At 35.0% G+C, this 21,562-nt stretch overlaps 1 protein-coding gene across 2 annotated transcripts in view; it reads left to right on the forward strand.

Moving 5' to 3' along the window:
- Positions 1–2,294: 2,294 nt before the first annotated feature.
- lrp2a (low density lipoprotein receptor-related protein 2a) overlaps positions 2,295–21,562 on the forward strand; it is a 94,390-nt gene continuing 75,122 nt past the window's right edge. For both annotated transcript variants that reach the window (XM_052565536.1, XM_052565537.1), the window contains exons 1-10: positions 2,295–2,516; positions 13,578–13,691; positions 15,190–15,312; positions 15,598–15,714; positions 16,759–16,869; positions 18,041–18,154; positions 18,239–18,355; positions 18,454–18,597; positions 20,089–20,208; positions 20,306–20,434. In XM_052565536.1, coding sequence (XP_052421496.1) covers positions 2,330–2,516; positions 13,578–13,691; positions 15,190–15,312; positions 15,598–15,714; positions 16,759–16,869; positions 18,041–18,154; positions 18,239–18,355; positions 18,454–18,597; positions 20,089–20,208; positions 20,306–20,434 — 1,276 coding nt within the window. In that variant the 5' untranslated portion in view covers positions 2,295–2,329. The remainder of the gene's footprint in view (positions 2,517–13,577; positions 13,692–15,189; positions 15,313–15,597; positions 15,715–16,758; positions 16,870–18,040; positions 18,155–18,238; positions 18,356–18,453; positions 18,598–20,088; positions 20,209–20,305; positions 20,435–21,562) is intronic.

Here is a 21,562-nt window from a genome sequence, read left to right on the forward strand (position 1 = left end):
AGGTTTTCCCCTCAGGTTTAGCAGATTGGTCTGAAAAAACAGATGTAGTGCTCGAGTTTTACCACTAGATGTCGCCACGAGTCCTCTTTGGTTTAGGCTTTTACTGGTTCGAATGACGCAGACTTGGATTTACATATTTCCATTAGGTTGATCAGAAGAGTAAAGAATAAAGGATCGATTTGAGTAAAATGAAGCTATAACCTACTGCTGTAGCTCTGTTGAAAAGAATAAAAATCAACAGACTGTTTAGAGCCAGTCAGACTGAGAAGCCAGCCTAAACTAAATCGTGGTAGGCTTGTTTATGTTTATTTTATTTTTTTTATTTTTTTTTATTGGGAGCTCTAAAATGATACATTGAGGATCACAATAAAGGTTTTGGACATTAAAGGGTCACTTTAACACACTTCAAACTTTAGTTTTGGACCAAAAGGTTCACTTATCAGCTAAGCACGAGATCTGTGACGTGCCTGAGTGACTCTTTATAGAAACCCACTGACCTTAAGTAACGCATTTATAACCAGGTTTTGCATTTTTTGACTCTTGGAAGACTTGAACTTGTGCTCTATCCTGAGAATAAGACACAGTTGTGGGTTATTGTCAGTAATAATTTAAAATAATTAGCAGCATATATTTGCAAGTTGTCATTATTGAATTAGCCTGGTGTTGTAATACATAGAAGCACAAATTAAAGATTCCAGTTAATTAAAGCAAATTAATTTGTTAAAAGAAGTGATTGACCATTAGTTTAGTTTTTATGTCTGTGGCTGTTACTGCAGCTGGTTTTGGAACATAGTAGCTGGTTTCTAACTGGTTTAAACCGGTGAAAGCTGGTTATTAGGTGGCCGATCACCAGTCTGACAGTTTTAAACTGGTTGGTCAATGATGTACACTTTGCTGACACAATATTTCTCAAAACTGAGTATTGTCTGTTGACAAGGACACTCGGATAAATGACCACTTCTCTCAACTGTTCAATCAAACTTCAATTTGCTGCCCTAAAAGTGAAGTAAAACACTTGTGATTTTTACAGGTCCCCCCCCCCCCACCCCCAACATATTTAGTTTTTTATTTCTCTAAGTTGGGAGAATAAAACAGATTATTGCAGTACGTTTTTATAATAATAATATTTCAGTTCTTTCAGTACTTTAAAATTTCACATTTAAGTCAATGTGTTACCTAACGTTTCTTTGTAATTATCTGTGAAATGTACCAGACATTTTTGAGGGAAAATTGTTTTAGAGTTCTAGTAAATCCATAATAATCTGATCTAATATATATATATATATATATATATATATATATATATATATATATATATATATATATATATATATATATATATATATATATATATATATATAATAAATAAAATGTTAGTGTTATATATATAACACACACACACACACACACACACACACACATATATATATATATATATATATATATATATATATATATATATATATGTGTGTGTGTGTGTGTTATATATATAACACTTACATTTTATTTATTATATATATATATATATAATAAATAAAATGTAAGTGTTATATATATAACACACACACATATATATATATATATATATATATATATGTGTGTGTGTGTGTGTGTGTGTGTGTGTGTGTGTGTGTGTGTGTGTGTTTAATATATATAACACTAGCATTTTATTTTTATTTATTATATTATCTAAATGCCCTTGCTGTGTGTATTGTGTTTAAGATAAATTGCTTCTATTGTCCTCATTTGCAAGTCGCTTTGGATAAAAGCATCTGCTAAATGACTAAATGTAAATGTATAAATAAATGCATAAATGCATATATATTAGATCAGATTATCAGATATGTTTGTTAACCTTATTATCAGAGAAGTGCCAAAGTGGTCATTTTGCCTATAGCGTCTGTTCCAAAAATCTAGCACACCATTAAAAAGTGTTCAAACAGCTTGGTCAAAAAACAAAAAAAAAAAAAAACTTGCAATCAAAGATTTTCTCGACCTTCTTTCTATTGCAGATTCAGGGAACATGCAAAGCAGCAACAGTTGTCTCAGTAAATAAAACCCATGTAAAATAATAATTAATATTTAATAAACAACAATAATTAATTTAATAATTTAATTTAATAAAATTAAGAATTCATCAGGCTATACTTATTATTTTATTATTATTATTAGTACAGCAATAATAGCAGTGCATATTTGTATATATTTCATTCACACACTGTGTCTGTTGCGCCACGCACACATTATGCAGGCTAGGCATTGAGCTCAACAGGTTCCTGGGAGCCAGTGAAGGATTTGATCCTGTGGGTCGAGCCGAGGGGGGAGCGTCATGTGCACGCCCTTTTTCATCAGCCCGGGACAAGTGAGTAAGAGGCACTTCACTGCATCTCAGTCCCAAGAGCTCCATCTGTCCGGCTTCATGAGGGGCTGGACACACCACCCGGGACCGTGCGTCACAATGCACCTCCGACTTCTCCTCATTATAACTTTATGCGTGCTTCACTGCGATTGTCAAGGTACGGTGCGACTTTTGTTATTAACTTGTTTTGTATCATATTTGTTTCAGATACGGTCCCCTTTAGGGACTTAATTTCTAACAATAGACATAACGGGCAAGCGACTCTGCATAATATCACCATTATTCTGGTTTAATTGGCCTACATAACTGGGGGGTAAAAGTCTAATAGGATTCTCAGGGTTTGTTGGAAAATAAATAATCGTTCATTTATTCGTGCGAATAACGGTTTTGTTATTCATGCATGCTAGGATGAACGGATTTTCGCTCGAAATAAAACCGAAGCGTGAAAATGAAACAAAACAAGTATGCATCTGCTTAAAAAAAGCATATAGTTCTAAGGTAAATATCAGAGGCGACACATTGTTGCGGTGGCGCACAAAGCCTCGCGCAGACAGATTGGAGGCTCTTGGAGAACTTTTGCATGGGCTTTGGCGTTGCTAGGGAACAGAGACGAGCATGTGACTCCAAGACAATCTCTAGCAGACCCCAAGCTGCTGGTACAAAGCAAATTCAACACGTTTCTGCGCTCGGCCCTGTTTCTAAAAGACTTAACTTAGTCTGTTGTGGAGGGGAGCTAGAGTTTGAGACGCGCTTTTTGTCGCGTTGCAGTCGGTTAGTCAGTTGACAGCAACAGGTTGCTCTGTGTGGTTGCATAGCTTGAGCTTCTCGAAATGTAATCTGCTTTCTTTTTGCCCAACCCTTAGTTTGTAAGCTTCTTATGTGCATCAAGCAACTAATTACTCTGCAGCTGCCGCTCAAGATGCTGCTCATGAAACACTCTGTTTCCAAGCGAAAATTAACTGTGGTTGTCTTATTTGAGATTAATCCTTTGTTTATAGGGAGAATTTGTCTGGATGCATTAAACAGAAGCCAATTAAATTCAGTTTACTGACCATTTTGACCTTGAGGTTTCAAAATCACATCTTCTCACACAGTCTTTTGGGATTTCGTGCTGCTATGTTTGCATCAGGTTTAAGTTTGCGGCCGTAGCCTGGATTGATCTCCTCAGAAATGCGAGTCAGGAATGAGGTCCTGTAATCCAGCTTTATTCAGCATGTGTTTTCGGAGGAAATGACCAAAAGGGTCTTGATGGAGGGGGGACAGGTTACTTTCTCTAATCCGCTGAGCTTCACTTCCTGTTGGTTCCTCGAGCTCTCAGTTTCAGAGGGTCAAAGGTCTTTAAAGGTAGTTGTTTGTTACCTTCTTTATCATGCATTTTAATTTAAACTGAGCTGGCACAATCTAAACAGTTTTGACACCTCGTTTCGTGATGTTTATTAACCAACTTGTGAAACTGTCCTTTATGAATTACTATTTACAACCGATAGCGTGTAACTCATTGCCTGCTAAAGTGATGATTATGCTGATTTATAACTTGTTTTTGTCATGTTTTTCACTTTCATTAGTCACGTATTAGCTGTCTCTGGATTGTAATGATTAAAAGGACACTTTCAATCAGTGTCACATTCACCAGTGGCCTTTTTTTCATTATGTGAAGCCATGGGTCCAGACAATACTGTGAAGATCAGCGAACAATGATATCTTATTCAGTAGGCTCAATCAGATGTGGATCAGTGAGGGGCCTCATGATCTGTAACAGGATTTCCATGCATGAAATCAAGAGAGGAAATCAGTTTGATAGTGGACAGAGGATCTTATCTGAACCTGGCTGTCAGCAAGCTTTAAAGTTCATAACTTAAACACTTTTGCAGCTGACTCCTTTAAAATGGTAAACATCTATGGAAGCCCAATTCCACCACAAAAAAATAAAAAAATAAAATAAAATAAAAAAGGCAATTCTGACTTTCAATCTTACAATTCTGACTTTTTTTCTTGCAGTTCTAAGAAAAACATAGAATTGCGAGATATAAACTGACAGCTCTGAATTTTATTCTTGCAATCCTGAGTTTTTGCGATTGTTTTGCGATTGAATGGTAACTGCAAACTTTATCTCATAATTCATCAATACACTTTATATCTCACAATTCTGTTTAGCTGTTTAGTCAGAATTGTAAGATATGATCTCAGAGTTGTAAGTTATCAACTCAGATTTGTGAGATAAAAAGATGCATCCCATGGTGGAAACAAGCTTTCAAAAACTTCTAATTCCTTGCCCCTGTAGATAAATTAATATTTTTAATGAATAATGTCTTTAAATGCTTTCAAACTATTTCTAATATCTATTTAATTTTGAATTTTGCAATGACCTTTGCATATATATATGTTGTTGCAAAATATAAACAATATATTTACGACAATACATTTTGAGTTGAATCCAACTTTTATTAAAAACTTTTATTTTGGATGCGATAAATCGCGATTAATCGTTTGACAGCACTACTACTTATCAAATCTCAACTTTATTTTGTCGCAAATATCGCAAAGTTAGTCAAGTATATCTAAATTTAACAACTTACGTACAGTACACTTACATAAATTAATATATACGTACTATATAGCTTTACTCAATAACTCATTGCCACAGAATGCAAACAATATAGTCGCCCGACAAAATATTTAAAGTTTTCTATAAAGTGCAAATCATGGATCAAACTTAAATACGTAGAAATATTAGGCATATAGCAAAGATATACTTTAAATCTCAACTTAATTGTTGCAAAATGTAACTACTGTCCCACTCTAATCTTCTACTAAATGAGACATGAAGATATTAAGATATTTGAAATATTAACATCATAAAGCTCTGAAAACAATTATAACTCTTTACTGAAGAATACTTTGAAATCCTTAAGCAAATAAATATGAAAATTACTGGCTGCTTAAAAAGTGGGCTTTAACTTTTGCAACTCTTGCTGTCTTAAAACAGTTTTAGGTTTGCCAGAGAATAAAGTAGAGCAACTCAAAAGTGTACACAAATGTCACTAGTCTCCAAAGATTCTTCTTCGTCTTAAGTATCTTTTTAAAGTTTACAGCTATGAGTGAGAAAATGTGCCTGATAAGTAGCACGACTTTCAGATTGTCATTGTTTATTGTTCTAGAAAGAACTGCACATCCACTTGACGCGTGGTTGGTGTTCATTCCTCTGTGTAGGTTATTAAACAAATGTGTGAACAGGCTAAACTAACAGTAATGACGTCTGCATTTCGAACAGTGAGAAAATACCGAAATCCCATTTTTCCTGTTCTACACGTGCTCCTTAAACCTCACACATGCTTCTGGGCCTCTCTGGTAAAAGTCCTTGAGCAACCGAGCTGCTGTATTAGAAACACAGTTGGCGCTAATAAAGACTTCTAATCCTCTCAGTGTAAACAGCACCCTCACTGGACGCATTAGTCACTGCCGCGATGTCGTCTGAAAGCTGAGAGGACTGTGTGATGGTGTTCACGTTTGACGACACTGGATTGAGGGAGTGTGTGCTGTAAATCATTGTATCTTAAAAGTGCATAAAAATAAACAACCTGTGATCATTTACTCACCGTCATGTCATTCCAGACTAGTATAAACCTCTTTCTTCTGTGAACACAAAAGATGTTTTTAAAAATGCATGTGATTTTGTTAGTCAATATGAAAGTTAGGGTCAGGGTTACTTTCAAAATAACTCATTATATGGTTTAACAACATGAAGGTGAGTAAATGATGATGTGTTTAAAATGTCTGAGTAACACTGGGTAAATTGTTGAATAGGTTATTTTTTTTGAACATTAGTTAATTATTTAAAAACTATATTTAGTTATTTCGATTCTTAAACTCAGACTAAACAATGTCGCCTTGGCACTTGGTCTTTATTTTTAATAAACGATAATATCCCAGGCTTAATTAACAGTATTTATTAATCTAGGTAAATGTTAATTCATATGCATACTCATGCATTTTATGTATAAGCAATGAATATTATATAATTTTTTAAAACAAATTAGATATATAAATGATAGAAAATGTTGTTTATTATAAATATTTTACACTATTTATGATGTTTGCCTGTAGTTTTTGGACCTAACGCATCTATTGGTGCTGATTATTTCAAGAAGTACAAATAATTTGGACGAAATTTCGGTCCCACACATTGCAAATTCATTCTAAATGGCAGTCAACTTCGCCGATCTGAATGGTTTAATAGGCTCCCCGACTCTATGTTTGCCTCCTTTCCAATCGCAGCCAATGCCAAGCCACCTTGGCGTACCAGTAGGTCTTTTCTCCATGACTCCGTTTAGGCTGTGCGAGCCAAAGTCAGTTGTAAAGCAATTGACTGCATTCTGCGTCGTCCATTTCCATATGAAACGGGCTGCAGCACTCGGCTCCACGGTATGGCTGGCCAGCTCTGGGCTCTGCCAGCCATTCCTGCACATGCATTTACTCCAGCCGCCCCCCCAAAACAAGGCAGCATTGATGAAAGAAGCGGCACCTCTCCCATGGCCCCCGCGGGACTGGACAGAGATGTTTTGGGGGGCTTGCTAGTGGCTGGCAAGTGCCTTTAGTTTTATTTAAAGGGAAAGAGGGGTGACAGAATGGAGGAGGATGGGCCTCTTTTCGGCTTTCTTTTTCGCAGGAAGCTCTACTGTATTCCCCCATTCTGTTATCCATCTCCATCGGGCCTTTTGGCGTGCTGACACTTTCAGTTATGGGGCTGCAGTCCCGCCAGCCAGGCCATTGTGCCATTGTGGTCTCACAGTGGGGTCTAAGCCTTTGGGAGGCTTCATTCTAATGAAAATTCCTCCACCCCACTCTCTTTGTGACCCGACGTTGGCGCGTCCTTGTTTTTCCCCTCAGATAGTTTTAGGGGATTCTTGCCTGCTGAGGGTTTAAGTTGGCTAATTAGAAAAGACATGCCTAGAGAGGAGACGGGGACTGAGGGGGGCAAAAAAAAAAAAGGAAACAGCGAACGAAACAAAACAGGGTAAGCAAAGACATTAATGAAGAAAAGAAAAACAAGCGCAGACCCCATCAACAGGAGCACGGCATTTGCATAATACAAACTGCTGTCCTGACAATGGCCTGCCGGGACAATCGCATAACTGTTGTCATTCACGCAATCTTAGTTAAGACGTCTAAATAAAACCCTTTTTGAAGACACCCCAGGAAATGAGGGGACTAAATGCTTCGTTTTGCTGAGTGCAGGAACAGGATAGGCCCGCCGCCGTTCACTTTACCTGTCGCTTTTCCCAGATGCTGATACCGTCAGGAAACACTGGCTTTATTTTCAATGCTCTTGGCAGATAGGTTTCAGCTCTTGGCAACGACTAATGGGTTGTATAGATGACACATACTGTTAAACTGAGAGAAAACAATTCAGTGAAAATCTGTGTTATTTTAGTGTATATATTAATAAAATTGTTTTGAATAATCTTTTATTTTTATATTTTTGTTGCCAACTTAATTTCATTTCAAATTTTAGTAATTTTGTTTTGGGGTTATATAACCCCCCAAATATGTATTTTCTATATGTTTATTTATGTATACTTTTATTTCATTTTAAAGGAATTGAAAAACTTTTAAAATTAGATTTTTTTTATGAATTTAAAACAGTTAAAAATAGAAAATGATAATATATAAAATACAGTGCAATCAGTTAAAACGTAGCACAGTGCTCATTCAGTAAATGCACAGCTAAACAGATGAGTTTTGAGTCTGGATTTAAATGTGTTTTTTGTGGACCCATGGTATCCTAATGATCTGAGTGGTCTGTTTCAGTGAACATATCTGCTATGTATTTAGGTCCTAGGCCATTTAATAATTTATAAATTAGTAAAAGTACTTTAAAATCAATCCTAAATGTAACTGGAAGCCAGTGTAAGGACTGGTGTGATATGGGAGAATTTACAGGCTAAACAAGAGCGGTGCAAGAATTGAGCCTTGTGGGACACCACATGTCATCATTCTCTCCTGTACTACTCACATAATAACCTCTCCCTTTTTAGTATGTCCTGAACCAATTGAGAACCATCCCAGAAAGCCAGACCCAGTTTTCCAGTCTCTCTAGAAGTATGCTATGATCAACTGTGTCAAACGCAGCACTGAGATCTAGTAATGCCAGCAATGATATTTTGCCAGAATCAGAATTTAAGCAAATGTCATTTATTATCTTAATGAGCGTTGTCTCTGTGCTGTGTAATTAATCTTAATTAATGAATCTGTATAATTTTGATTACATATTTAGTTGCTTTGTTTAGTGCTTTAACTTAAATGAATAGGAATGGAAAGAAATTAAGCAATAAAAATGAATAAAAAATAAAAGAAAATTAATAAAAATAATAAAAAAGAAATAAATCAATAAAAATTAATTTAAAAGTTTCTTAATTGTATTTTATTTGTCAACATTTATTTTTTTTTTTTTTTTTTTTTGTGGTTTTACTTTTAGTAAATGAGAACAACCCTGGTGAAAATCAGCTATAAAATATAGCTTTCTCATTCGCTTGTATCCTGGCAGCATGTGTGAAAACGTCTATGGCTGATGTTTAAAATTCTATTACTTGCGAGCAGGTGTCAGTAAGAGCGTCTCACCTCCCAGATCCTGTATATGCCAATTGTCTACCTGTGCGTTACAGACGCTGCTGAAACCTCCGGGATCATGTCCTACCAACAAAGGCTTCCTTTGAGCGAGTAGAGCAGCAATTTTATCATTAGTAAACTGAGCAGGAAAAAGGCACATTTCCCAATTGGCTGCCGAAGGAGTTAAAAAGGAAGCCCATTTGGCTGGCATGCTTTAAAAGCGTTTGCTGTGGTGTTTGGTCTAGACCTCTTGCTATGAGGAGGCCCTCGCTGAGCTTTTAGCGCCACGGCTCAAGCACAAACCCCCGTGGCTTTCTGGCAGAGGACAAAATCCATTATTAAAGAGCACATCACGGGGAACGAGGCTGATAAACTTCTGACTCATACATAATAAATGCTCTGCTAATACAGTTTTTGTTTTGCAATGGCACAGAACCAAAATGCTGTCCACTATGATATATTTAAATTAATGTTGAAGGATCGAGAGTAGTAATATTTTACAAATTTCCTGTGTATAGATGTATGGAAGCCTGTTTGTGCTACTGAATAATAAAAATAAAAAAGGTAATTGCAACTTTTCATCTTAGAATTCTGACTTTTGTCTCGGAATTGCGAGATATAAATTGCAATTGCATGACAAAGTCACAATTGCATGTTATAAAGTCATCAGAATTGCGAGATATAAACCCCAATTGTGAGAAATAATATCAGTATTGTTAGTTTATATAATGCATTTGATGTTTTATAACAAGCAACTGCAAGTTATAAAGTCAGAATAGTAAGATATAAACTCACAATTCTAAGAAAAAAAAAATACCCCTCCCCCCATCATGATTGCACTTTTTAACTTACAATTGCAATTTTTTTTCTCACAATTCTTAGAAAAGAATTCAGAATTGCAAGATATAAACTTGAAATTGTGAGGGGAAAATGGGCTTCCATACTGAAGGAAGCACATTAAAGGTATTATTCTCCAAAAAAAAAAAAAAAAAAAAAAAAAAAATTCAATGCAAACCTGGAAAACAAAACATGGAACTTAAATATTTATCTTTTTTAGAGCCTTATAGTCATTATTAAAATAAACTGTTTTTATATGGCATTTCTGGGTGAACTGTTCCTTTAAATCTTGCTAAAATGCTTCCAACCTGCCATGTCTCACAAGAGGGAGTTGTTCCTCCATCCATTTAGAGATTACTTTATTGCACTGTAAGACTCATTTTTTGTCAGTCGGATGTCTAAACATATTACCTCAGATTTTTAGCAAGGTCTCTGGCCGGCTAAATGTCAATGATTTCCTCGTTCGTTTTTTGAGCAGTTCTCAGTTTCCTATTGGCAGGCGCCGTGTGCTCGAGCTGTCTGATTGAGTCACAGGAGTTTCCTAAAAGGCAGCAGGTCAGATAAGATTCTTGTTTCAACCGATCCAAACAGCCACGCTTAGTAAAAAATTAAAAAGTGCTTGTTAGTACATTCATTATCGTTTACTGAGACGTTACACAGTAAACTGATGTTACTGACGTTAGTCAGTAAAAAAAAAAAAAAAAAAAAAAAAACTTAATATCCATGAACATTAATAATAACAAATCACAAAATATATAATTAACTGCCCCTCTTTAAAATAATATTTTTAGATGACATTTTATTACACTTCTCAGTGAAAAGGTGGGTTCTCTAACCTGTGAGAAGTATAAATATTTAAATAAATAAATAAATAAATAGGGTGTTTTCTGTGAGAACTTGAAGTATGTAAAAAAATAAATATTATATGTATTTTATTTTGGGTGTATATATATATATATATATATATATATATATATATATATATATATATATATATATATATATATATATATATATATATGTTTTTGCTTTCTCCAAAGAAAATGTGAGTAGTGTTTGTCTGGGCAAAACCAATTCTAGAATGTCATGGATGGTTACCTGAATGTTGCTGTGCACTTAATAGAACGTTTTGGGTGGTTGTTAAGGTGTTGCTGTGCACTTAATAGAACGTTTTGGGTGGTTGTTAGGGTGTTGCTATTCAACAGGTAGAATGTTTTGGAGTGTTGGAATGTTTTACAGTCGACCAGGTGAGGGATCACTCATGCAGTGCAAACAGTGCTTGTTCAAATTCCTAACCTCAAATCTGACTAGACCTGCTTAAAGAGAGCATGCAAATTTAGATACGATGGATTTGTTTTACAAAAGAATTATGCATGAGGTTATTCAGGAACATTTTATTGGTTGAATTACAACAATCGAATAACTATAGAGCCGTCAAATTTAAGTTCCGGTAACTTTTGAGTTTATTTGCTGCAGCTTCGTTTCAGAAGATCACAAACATTTGACCGTGGACTGCCTGTATGTATGTGTGTGTGTGTGTGTGTGTGTGTTTAGGTAAGTGGTGATAAGACATACTCGCTCACCCCCTCTCCAACCCTCCTGCCCTTCACCACATCATTCCACCTTGCATCTCCCTTTGCTTTTGGAATTTGGGTGTAAGGGCTGCGGTACCACCCTGTACCGATATTTATCCTAATTACATTTCTGACAAGGAACAGCACGCACCATTCATCAGTGTCAGCCAGAGACAATCAGAATCCCCTGACGGAGGACTCCGCTGCTGAGCTATGCTGATGGTGTCGATATGTCCCAGAGCCCGTCGGGGAAGGTAGAGGGGTGGTACGTTATCTCCTCAGATGTCACTCACAGGGGGAGATCAAAAGCAAGGAGAATTAGGGCGATAGAAGTGCTTGCTCACAGACTGGCACGCTTGGCTCCGCTGGCTGTCAATTCGGATGTACAAATGCTTCATCAGTGGAACAATCACATGCACACTTAAAGATGTGTGAGCTCAGTGCACTGCTTTTCAGAATTTAAATTAGTATTTATGTCCTGATTTTCAGTACCAATATCCACACATCCATAAAAAACGAAATACATTGATGCAAAATTGTTTAACATAAAAACATTTGTTAACAGAGAACAATCATTGCCATCTTGTTTCTATTCACTGTAAAAACAATTCATAGTTAAATTCAGTGTGAAAAAAACTCACTTACTGTACCATTTTTGGAGTGAAAATACTTTCTACACTTTTTTTAAATGTGGTAATTTTGTTTTGTTTAAAAAAATAATCTTTTTTTTTTCTGGTAAACAAGACAAAATAAGCATCACAAATTTCTGGAAAACAAGACATAATGATCATGAAGAAACTCTTTTTTTATTATTTTTATTTTTTTGCTGCAGTGTTGTGAGTCTTTTGGCAAGGAAGAAGATTAAGACAAAGTCAATTTAAGTTTCATTTTGCATAACTTTTAGCTCCTTTTTAATGACTTCTTTTGTACATGCTTTTAGTCTCGGTATATACAGAATGTAATTTCACTTTAGACAAAAACTGAATATTTAATCTGAACAGTCTGTAAATAAGACCTTCAATGTACTTAGCTTTCATTTATTGCACATACATTTTGAAACTCTTATGCAAAACAGGTTTTTCAATAAAAATTTACAAAATAAATGATATGAGATACAGTAGTTTATACAAAGTAGTATATTAAGGGTACAGTAACTTCAATTTTGTTTTCTTCCTGAGAGATCAACTTCATTCTTTTTGGGTCACTGTTATAAAGAAAACCATATACATTTGTAGACATCTTTGACAAGGATGCATCTCAATTAATTCTCATGGATTTGCGACATTGATCATTTATATTGGACGATTGTATGTCGAATGGTCAAGAGGCCTTTGGATTGGTCGTGTGCAGAAGGTCATTGTCCATGTAGGGGAGATCTTTGGACCTTATCTTGCGTAGTAACTCCTGCAATGTTTACATTATTTCTTATTACATTACATTATCTGGATGTCTCAAACCCATCACGGTCAGGTTTTATGATCTGTGGGAGTAGATCTTTGGTTGCTGTCTTGTAGTCAGCATTGAGTAAGCCCATAGGCCTGCATGATGAATGTGTTTTTTTTTCTCCTTTTTTGAAGCTAATGGATGCAAGAGATTAAGGCATCTGTCATTTAGAGCTGACATAATCATAGGTCAAAGCTCAGGTAAGAATGTTACATAGAATTAATGTGGGAAGTGATGCTGTTCTCTGACCTTACCAGCTGTCGTCCCATCAAAAATCATGTTTAATTCTGACGATATATATATATATATATGCCTTTTGTTACAATAAAAACATCTAACACGTTAATTTATTTATTCATTTATTTAGAGCAGATCAGAATATTTTGTACCTTTGGTACTCCTTTGCACATATAGGGCCCTAAGAAAAAAAAAACATATAGTAGTTTCATAACAAGAAATGAGTCTAAAGTGGCCTGAAATTCAAAAAATCGCTACAACGTTATCTAAGCAGAAACCCCTTTTTTCCCACAATTTTTAATGGAATTAAAAAAAAAAATGAAATTTGGGAAAAAATAAAACAGATTTCATAGGGCCTACTTATTTACCCCTAAAGAGTGCATATTAGTACCTTAAACTACATATTAGTACCTAAAGAGTGCATACAGTATTGTAGTATCTTTTGAGAGGGTACAGCTGCAGTGACAGCTTCTGATCAGATTTGAACAGATGATCTGAATATCCTGTCATTCTCTGTGTAGGTTCAGGTTGTGAAGCGGGGTCTTTCCGCTGTGGGACAGGCCGTTGTATTCCAGCAAGCCTGAGGTGCGATGGAACGACCGACTGTTCGGATAACTCAGACGAAATTGGCTGCCGTAAGTAACTCTTCATCCACAGTCACAAGCTCACAATGACAAAGAGTGGAAAGTGTGTAATACTGCTGTTCAGTTTGTAATCCATAACCCAGAACAACATTAGCAGAAACTAGCCATGTCTTCTCTCAGGTTTTTCAAATAGGGTTTTAGCATAGTAAGTGTTGACTTTAAAAATAACATAGTTAGCATTGCTAACATTACTTTTTTTAACTTAAAAGTCTTGTTTTATACACCATTTAGGGTTTCAAAAAACAAGTTTCTTACCAGTTTTAGGGCTGGTTTCACACATTCATACAGAGCATAAGAAAATAAGAAATGAAATCAATTCCAGTGTAAATCTCACTAGCCTTCTATGGACAGCAAATCTCTTGAAGTCATGGCTCAAAATCTAGTCTGGCAAAGACCAAAAGAGTTCTGAGGGGTGAAAACCTACAAATCTAGTAAGATGACTATCACAGATCCGCCATCCAATCCAAATTAAATGGGTTTTTGCTTAAAAATCAGTGTAAAAAATAATCTTGTTTTCCCCTAAGTTTTATTACACAGCTCACTGACATATTTTTGACATGTTTTTGCTAGTTTCAGTCTGACACAGTTCTCACCTGTTCTGCACCCATTTGTGTGCTCAGGGGCGTGCTGGTCTAAAAAAGAGGTGTGTTCAAGCGCATTGTTGGCGCATTGCTATTTTGAGGGACTGAACATAGACTGTGCCACAGACCAACTCAAACCTGGTCTAAAGTCTGGCGCAATGTTTTTTGTTCGTTGTTTAAATAGCGTATTAAGTAATATGCGCCTGTATGGCTGGTGCACAATGCACATACACTTTGCTTATTACACATACAACGACGTACAGCACCACACAAACATTATTAAAAATGAAAAATTACATTCCGCCATGTAAATAGCAGACCCGGAATGCTATGATCACAACTGGCTTTTAAAGGGGATGGGAGATGAGACTCTGATTGGTTTATTGCACATTACGCCTGAAAAACACCCATTCCTCATTAAGAGAATAGGAACAACCTGTTTAGACCATGCGCCGGGGTGCGTCGACCATGCACTTAGATGGTTAAAATAGGACCCGGAGAGTTCATCTGCAAAAAAAAAAAGATAACTAATTTTCCAAAATTATGGGTAACACTTTAGGATAGGGTCCAATTCACACTATTAAGTAGTTGCTTATTAGCATGTCTATTATTAACATATTGGCTGTTTATTAGTGCTTATAAAGTACATATAATGCATGACATCCATAATCCTACCCAATTCCCTAAACTTAACAACTACCTTATAAACTATTAATAAGCAGCAAATAAAGAGTTAATTGTGGCAAAAGTCATAGTTTATGGTAAGTTAGTAGTGAGAATTGGACCCTAAAATAAAGTGAAAGAAAAAAGTTTTCCAAAAGGTAATGTGGCATGTTTATTTCACTGTATCGTGGAGCCAGCTCAGATCTGTTCTTAGTTAACAATGGCGTCTCATTGCGCTCCTCCAGCCCAGCCCACCTGCGAGAGCGCTCAGTTCCAGTGCTTGAGTGACGGCGAGTGCATTCCTCAGCACTGGGTCTGTGATGATGAAGAGGATTGCGAGGATGGCTCCGATGAAAGGCAGCACTGCCGTGAGTACACCTTATCTCCATCCATCCTTCTCTCCCTCGCTTTCTGCTTCCATTTCAATTACGACTGTCCGTCAGAGCAGAGAGCTCCATTGACTCCCAGTAATGTACGGGGATGCAATTTCCATCATGTCGGAGAAACACGATATCTCAGATGTGCAGGCAACAGTCCGAAAAACAAAAGGCAATGCGTGCATATGTTGTAGAGAGAGCATACCACTTTAGTGAAGATGAGGACCACCCAGCACTCTCATATTATAATCATGTGTCTTTGATCTTTGATGGCAGCTGGCAGGACGTGCTCCAGTTCACAGTTCACCTGCACCAACGGGGCATGCATCCCGGGAGGATACAGGTGCGACCGTGTGCCTGACTGTCTAGACGGCGCAGATGAGAGAAACTGCCGTAAGTATGCTGTCGGTATGTGTGTGGTGGGATTAGAGCTGGACAATACAGCTAAATATATATATATATATTGTATAGTTTTAATAGTATCTGAAGAATACTAAAGGAAACCTAGTAAAAGCTAAAAAAATTATTAAATGAACAAATACATATGTAATTGCTGTTTAATAATTGTAATTTTTTTGCAACAATTACTACAAAAAAAACTATTACTTTTAAATCAACTGTGAATTAGTTTGAACTAGTTTGAGTCAAATCAACCAGTTATTTTGCCATTTTCCATAATTGAGCTTAAATCAGATGTCCAAGTGAAATCGAAATAGCGCCCATTTACTTTAGAAACTCACATCAAACACATTGCAAGCCTTCTCCTTTAACCACCTGACTCCATTCTGGTATGCTTTTACCATCCATCCGGTTTCCAGTGGTTCAACTCGTGTCCTCGTTCCTGAAATATCCTATTTCATGCGGAAATGCATTGGATTAAGGATGCAGAACGGTCACGACGTTGCATGGCATTTCATGAATTTCATGTATTTCTCTCATATTTGCACTAGTTACTCAATATTTTAATATCATAAAGTGCATAGCAATATATTGTGAATAAATGATTCATATTTGATATATCACCAAATCCTATATAGTGTGTGTGTGTGTATGTGTGTTTGTGTGTGTGTTTCCTTCCCCTCGAAGGCTCCTTTGGCATTTTAATCAATTTGTAAGATTAAGAGTCTCGCTGATGGACAGAAATGGCCACAATATGCTTCTTGTTTGTCAGAGTTGATTGCAGATTCCTCTGTGGATTAGTGCGAGTGTCAGTTCATCACTGAGCTGCTTTAATCGAACAGACCTGCTGTGCACATAATGCTCTTTTGGCTGCAGACGTTTGTGTTTGATTTTCTACATTAGCTTTATGCTGTTTTCGTGCTAACATGTTAAGATCACTCGATTCGATGATGTACCCCAGTGGAACCCTGTTTCATATTACAGAGTGATTCTATTTAATTGAACGAGTGAGTGATGGACCTGCTCTCTTTCTCTCAGTCTACCCAGAGTGCTCGGAGCTGAGGTGTGCTAACGGGGCGTGTTATAACAGAAGCCAGCGCTGTGACCAGGTGCTCAACTGCCGAGACGGCTCAGACGAGGCCAATTGCAGTGAGTGTATTTCTCTGGCAGGACACACACATTGACACAGTCATCTACTGGATGTCCTGGGAAACTTCTGCGCTACTTTTACTATTGCAACTTAACAGTTCATTATGAACCGATAATGTTTAGTCATGTGACTTTTTGTCTTCTTGATTGCACGTTTAAAAATAAAGATTTTATTTTTATTTTTTATTTTTATTTTTTTTAATGATTCCATCCGGAACTTTCCATTGGACAAAAAATGTATAATGGTGTAAAATAAAGTTCTATAGATTTTTTTAAATATTCTTTATACAAAAAAAAAAAAAAAAAAGATTAATTTAAGAACTGTTTACTAAAAATTTTCTTCGGGGAACCAAAAATATTTATTCTATGGCAACATTGTGAAAACCCTTTTGTAACCATTATTTTTAAGAGTGTAGAGTAATATATATATATATTTCAGGGTTATTATCAACAGCTTAATATATATAAAAAAATAATTGTTTATTGAAATCAGATCAAATAAAATAAAATTTAAATATTAGATAAAAAAGCTTTTTTGTTGTTGTCGTTGTTTTTTATAAATACACCATAGCTTGCAAAATCCCATAGACTATCCATGTAATATATGTGACTTTCATACTATATTTATACACTATATTTCATAATTTCTTGTGACTAACAAAGCACATTTAAAATGTTGTTGACTGATTATCCCATTTACAGTCTCATTTTTGTCATGATTCGTCACAACACATGAAAACCAATGGCATGTGCCATCAGTAGTTATTTCAATCATGGTGCAATGTGTCCAAATTTGACATATTTGAAATAAAAGCAAGCACACAATTATGTTTGAGAGCCTAAAAGGTTTAGTTCACCCAAAAATTCTGTTATTAATTACTCCAGACCTGCATCTTACACGACTTTTGCATTGTTTTATATTTATATTATATTGAATGAATTAATAATAGAGTTGGGACAACATGAGGGTGAATAAATGATGACAAAAACTCATTTCTGGCTCGACTATGCTTTATTATACCGTATCCTATGCTGAATTCTTTTTGACATTCATCATTTTTGCACGCTTTGGTGCGGTGGAAACATACAGTACCAAGTGTAGTAATCTTCAGATTTATGTAAACTTTCTGAAATTGTGTTGTGGATAAACATATCTCTTGTTTGTTTTCAGCCCGGCGGTGCAGCAGCGGTCAGTTTCAGTGCAGTAACGGGGAGTGTATTCCTCGCAGTTACGTGTGCGATCATGATGATGATTGTGGAGACAGAAGTGATGAACAGAACTGCAGTAGGTTTCAGTTTCTCAAATCCAGCCATAATGAATGTAAGGCATGAAGTGGTGTGAATGTTCCCTGTCACGTATTCTCTACAGCCTACCCCACCTGCAGAGGAACGTACTTCACCTGTCCCAGCGGCCGCTGCATTCATCAGGTCTGGCTGTGTGATGGAGAGGATGACTGCGAGGACAATGCGGATGAGAGAGGCTGCGGTGCGTCCCTAAAACCTCCTTCTGCATGCTAAATATTTCAAAATATTGCACGTTTTTTTCCACATGAAAGCATCTTGGTTTTTTTTGTGGTTGTTTAGATAATGTCCAGCGTGAGTGTTATCCCGGGGAATGGCCGTGTCCTTCTTCTGGTGTTTGCATCCCTCTGGAGCATCTCTGTGACGGGACGTCCCACTGTCCGGACGGAGAAGATGAAACCAACATCACTGCTGGACGCAACTGCAGTCAGTCTCCACCTTAAATTCACTGCCTGTGTTATTTTAGTGTTATTTATATACTATTATAGTATCGAATTACTGATGTTTTTATTTAGTGATTTAATTTTGTGCCTTTGGCATTTTTGTTAGTATCTTTTTTTATATTTTGATGTAGCTTTCTTTTATTTTATTTCAGTTTGAGTTTTTAGTAATTTTAATACTTCAACTTAAATCTTATTTTATTTTAGCTAGTCACCTTTTTAAAGCTTTCACTTTTGTTTTTAGATTTTCAGTTTACATTTTAACTTTAGTTAATTTGTTATGTGCTTTTGTGATTTGTATTAGTTCTTTTAACATTACTATTTATTTTTAGCGCAGTTTTATTTTTATTTATTTTCATTTTATTTATTTAAATTATTATTCATAATTTAGGATTAAATTAACAATAGCATTTAACAATTAAAAACGATTTGGAATAGTTTTAGTTATGTAAACATTTCAAACATTATTTTATTTCAGATTTAGTAATTTTATTACTTAATATTTTGTAATGTGTTTTTATCTTTTGTATATTTATTTTAATATTAATATTTATTTTTATTACAATTTAGTTTAAGTTCAGTTTTATTTTTATTTCTTTTTATTATTTCCTTTTCATTTTATTGATTTAAATAGTTTTTAATAATTTAGGATTGAATTAACAATTGCAATTAACAATTAACAAAATATTTTGTATCGTTTTAAGTAACGTAAACATTTCAAACATTAATTTATTTTATTTAAATTTTAGTCATTTTAGTCATGTTTTTTAATGTAATTTTTATATTTTATTTTACTTCAGCTTTATTTATTTCACTGTCAATTGATTTTTAATTCACTGAAAAAAAATATGTGGAAAGTTTTCAAATTGCTAGTAAATTTCACAAATGTGACATTGGACCACAAAACCAGTCAAAAGGGGCCATTTTTTCTTTTATTGAGATTTATACCATCTAAAAGCTGAATAAATTCAAAATAATATAATGAATAATAAATAAGCTTTCCATTGATGTCTAGTTTGTTAGGATAGAACAATTATTGGCCATGTTCTGCAATTTGAGGCTGCAAAAAAATCTAAATACTGAGAAAATTGCTTTAAAGTTGTTCAAATGTAGTTCTTAGCAATGCATATTACTAATCAAAAATTAAGTTTTGATATATTTATGGTAGGACATTTACAAAATATCTTAACTAAATAAAGATTTTTGGGATAAAAGAAAAATTGATCATTTTGACTCATGCAATGTATTGTTGGCTATTTCTACAAATATACCCCAGTGACTTAAGACAGGTCTTGTGCTCCACAGTCACAAATAATTAAAGAGAAAAGCAAGTAACACTTTGAAATAAATTTGGAAAAATTTAAATAATAAAAAATAATTTTCTCGTAAAACGTACTCCAAAAATCTTTAATTAGAACTTTACGATTTGCTTTAACGATTTGCACATTTTCCTAACGTCTGCTGTGTTTTGTGTCAGGTATCTGGCGCTGTGCGTCTCTCAGCTGTGAGCATCACTGTCACTCCTCTCCCGCCGGAGGAACCTGTTCCTGTCCGCTGGGATACATGGTCAGCAGAAACGACAGCCGCTCATGCATTGGTAAAACCTTCGATTGGAGATTACAAACAGTTGCTCATATTCAGTCAAACCGGTGACTTGCCATCAACTCTCCTGTATTCTGTGCACGTCTCTGCAGATTATGATGACTGTAGTCTGTGGGGCATGTGTGACCAGCTGTGTGAGGACCGCACCGGAAGCCATCGCTGCAGCTGTCGGGACGGTTACCTTCTGGAGCAGCACAGATACTGCCGAGCCAATCCCTCTTGTGAGTCCCTTCAGTATACTATCTCTGTGTTTGATGAAGGCCTGTAACTGATTCAAGTTTATATGTGTATAAAGCTTTTCACAATTCTTGTTTCAAAGCAGCTTCACAGAAAATTCATGTTTCTGAAAGTATTCTGCTATCAGTCAGTGATCAGTGTCAAAGTACCATCCATACGGCAGTGATATACAGCTATAACATAATCCGAGTCATGTGCATTGAATTTATTTTTACTTTAGAAATTGCTTGTAAATTTCAAAATTAATTATCAAATTAAAAAAAAAAAACACATCAAATAAAAATTGAAAATTTGAAGCAAAAAGACAGAAAGAGTATGTATGATTCTTGTAAAATGTACTCCAATTTACATAATCAAATAATCAGTTTTTATTTCACAGTAAGGTTAGGAAACATCATGTATTCAGATTAAACAGACAATTTGTTGCAGCTTGTAAAAGCAATTGTAGCATAGTTTTTTTTAATGCAATATATTTTCTAGTAAAAAAAAAATAATAAAAACAAAAAAAGTTAATCAAAACTTTTTGTTTTGGATTTTATAGTGCAAGCAAAATATTAGCTTTTATTTTGTGAAATTTTAAACATACATATTTGTCACCCAGTCCTAATGGTTCATTTTGTTTAATGATAAATCATAAATGTTTGTTAATGTTTATTTTAAATATATTTTACACAGATTTACAAGTATATTTTATTAAAGTCATACTGCATTAATAAATGTTTCTTTTAAATATTTTTATTAATTCTATTTTTCAGTTTTACTCAGTGTACTTTTATTCTCATAATAAAGAATTAAATGTAATTAATCTTGCACATTTTAAATTTGTATTCATTTATTTACACAGTATCCTTTTTTCTTATATTAAATCACATTAAATGTATTAATATTTATTTTAAATATATTTTACAAAGCTTAATATGTATTTTGAAAAAAATATTTATTCACTCGGGGTCATTTTTCTCATAATAAATAATATTTAATTCATACTTTTATTTATATTACTCATGCTTATACGTATTTTTTATTGTGTTTCTCTGTGTCACTTTTTACCTTAAGAAATCATATTAAATTACATCTTTATTAAATAATTTTGTTAGCTGTTACATTTCCTG

Source organism: Carassius gibelio, chromosome B9 (genome assembly GCF_023724105.1).
Source record: "Carassius gibelio isolate Cgi1373 ecotype wild population from Czech Republic chromosome B9, carGib1.2-hapl.c, whole genome shotgun sequence".
Taxonomy (NCBI): domain Eukaryota; kingdom Metazoa; phylum Chordata; class Actinopteri; order Cypriniformes; family Cyprinidae; genus Carassius; species Carassius gibelio.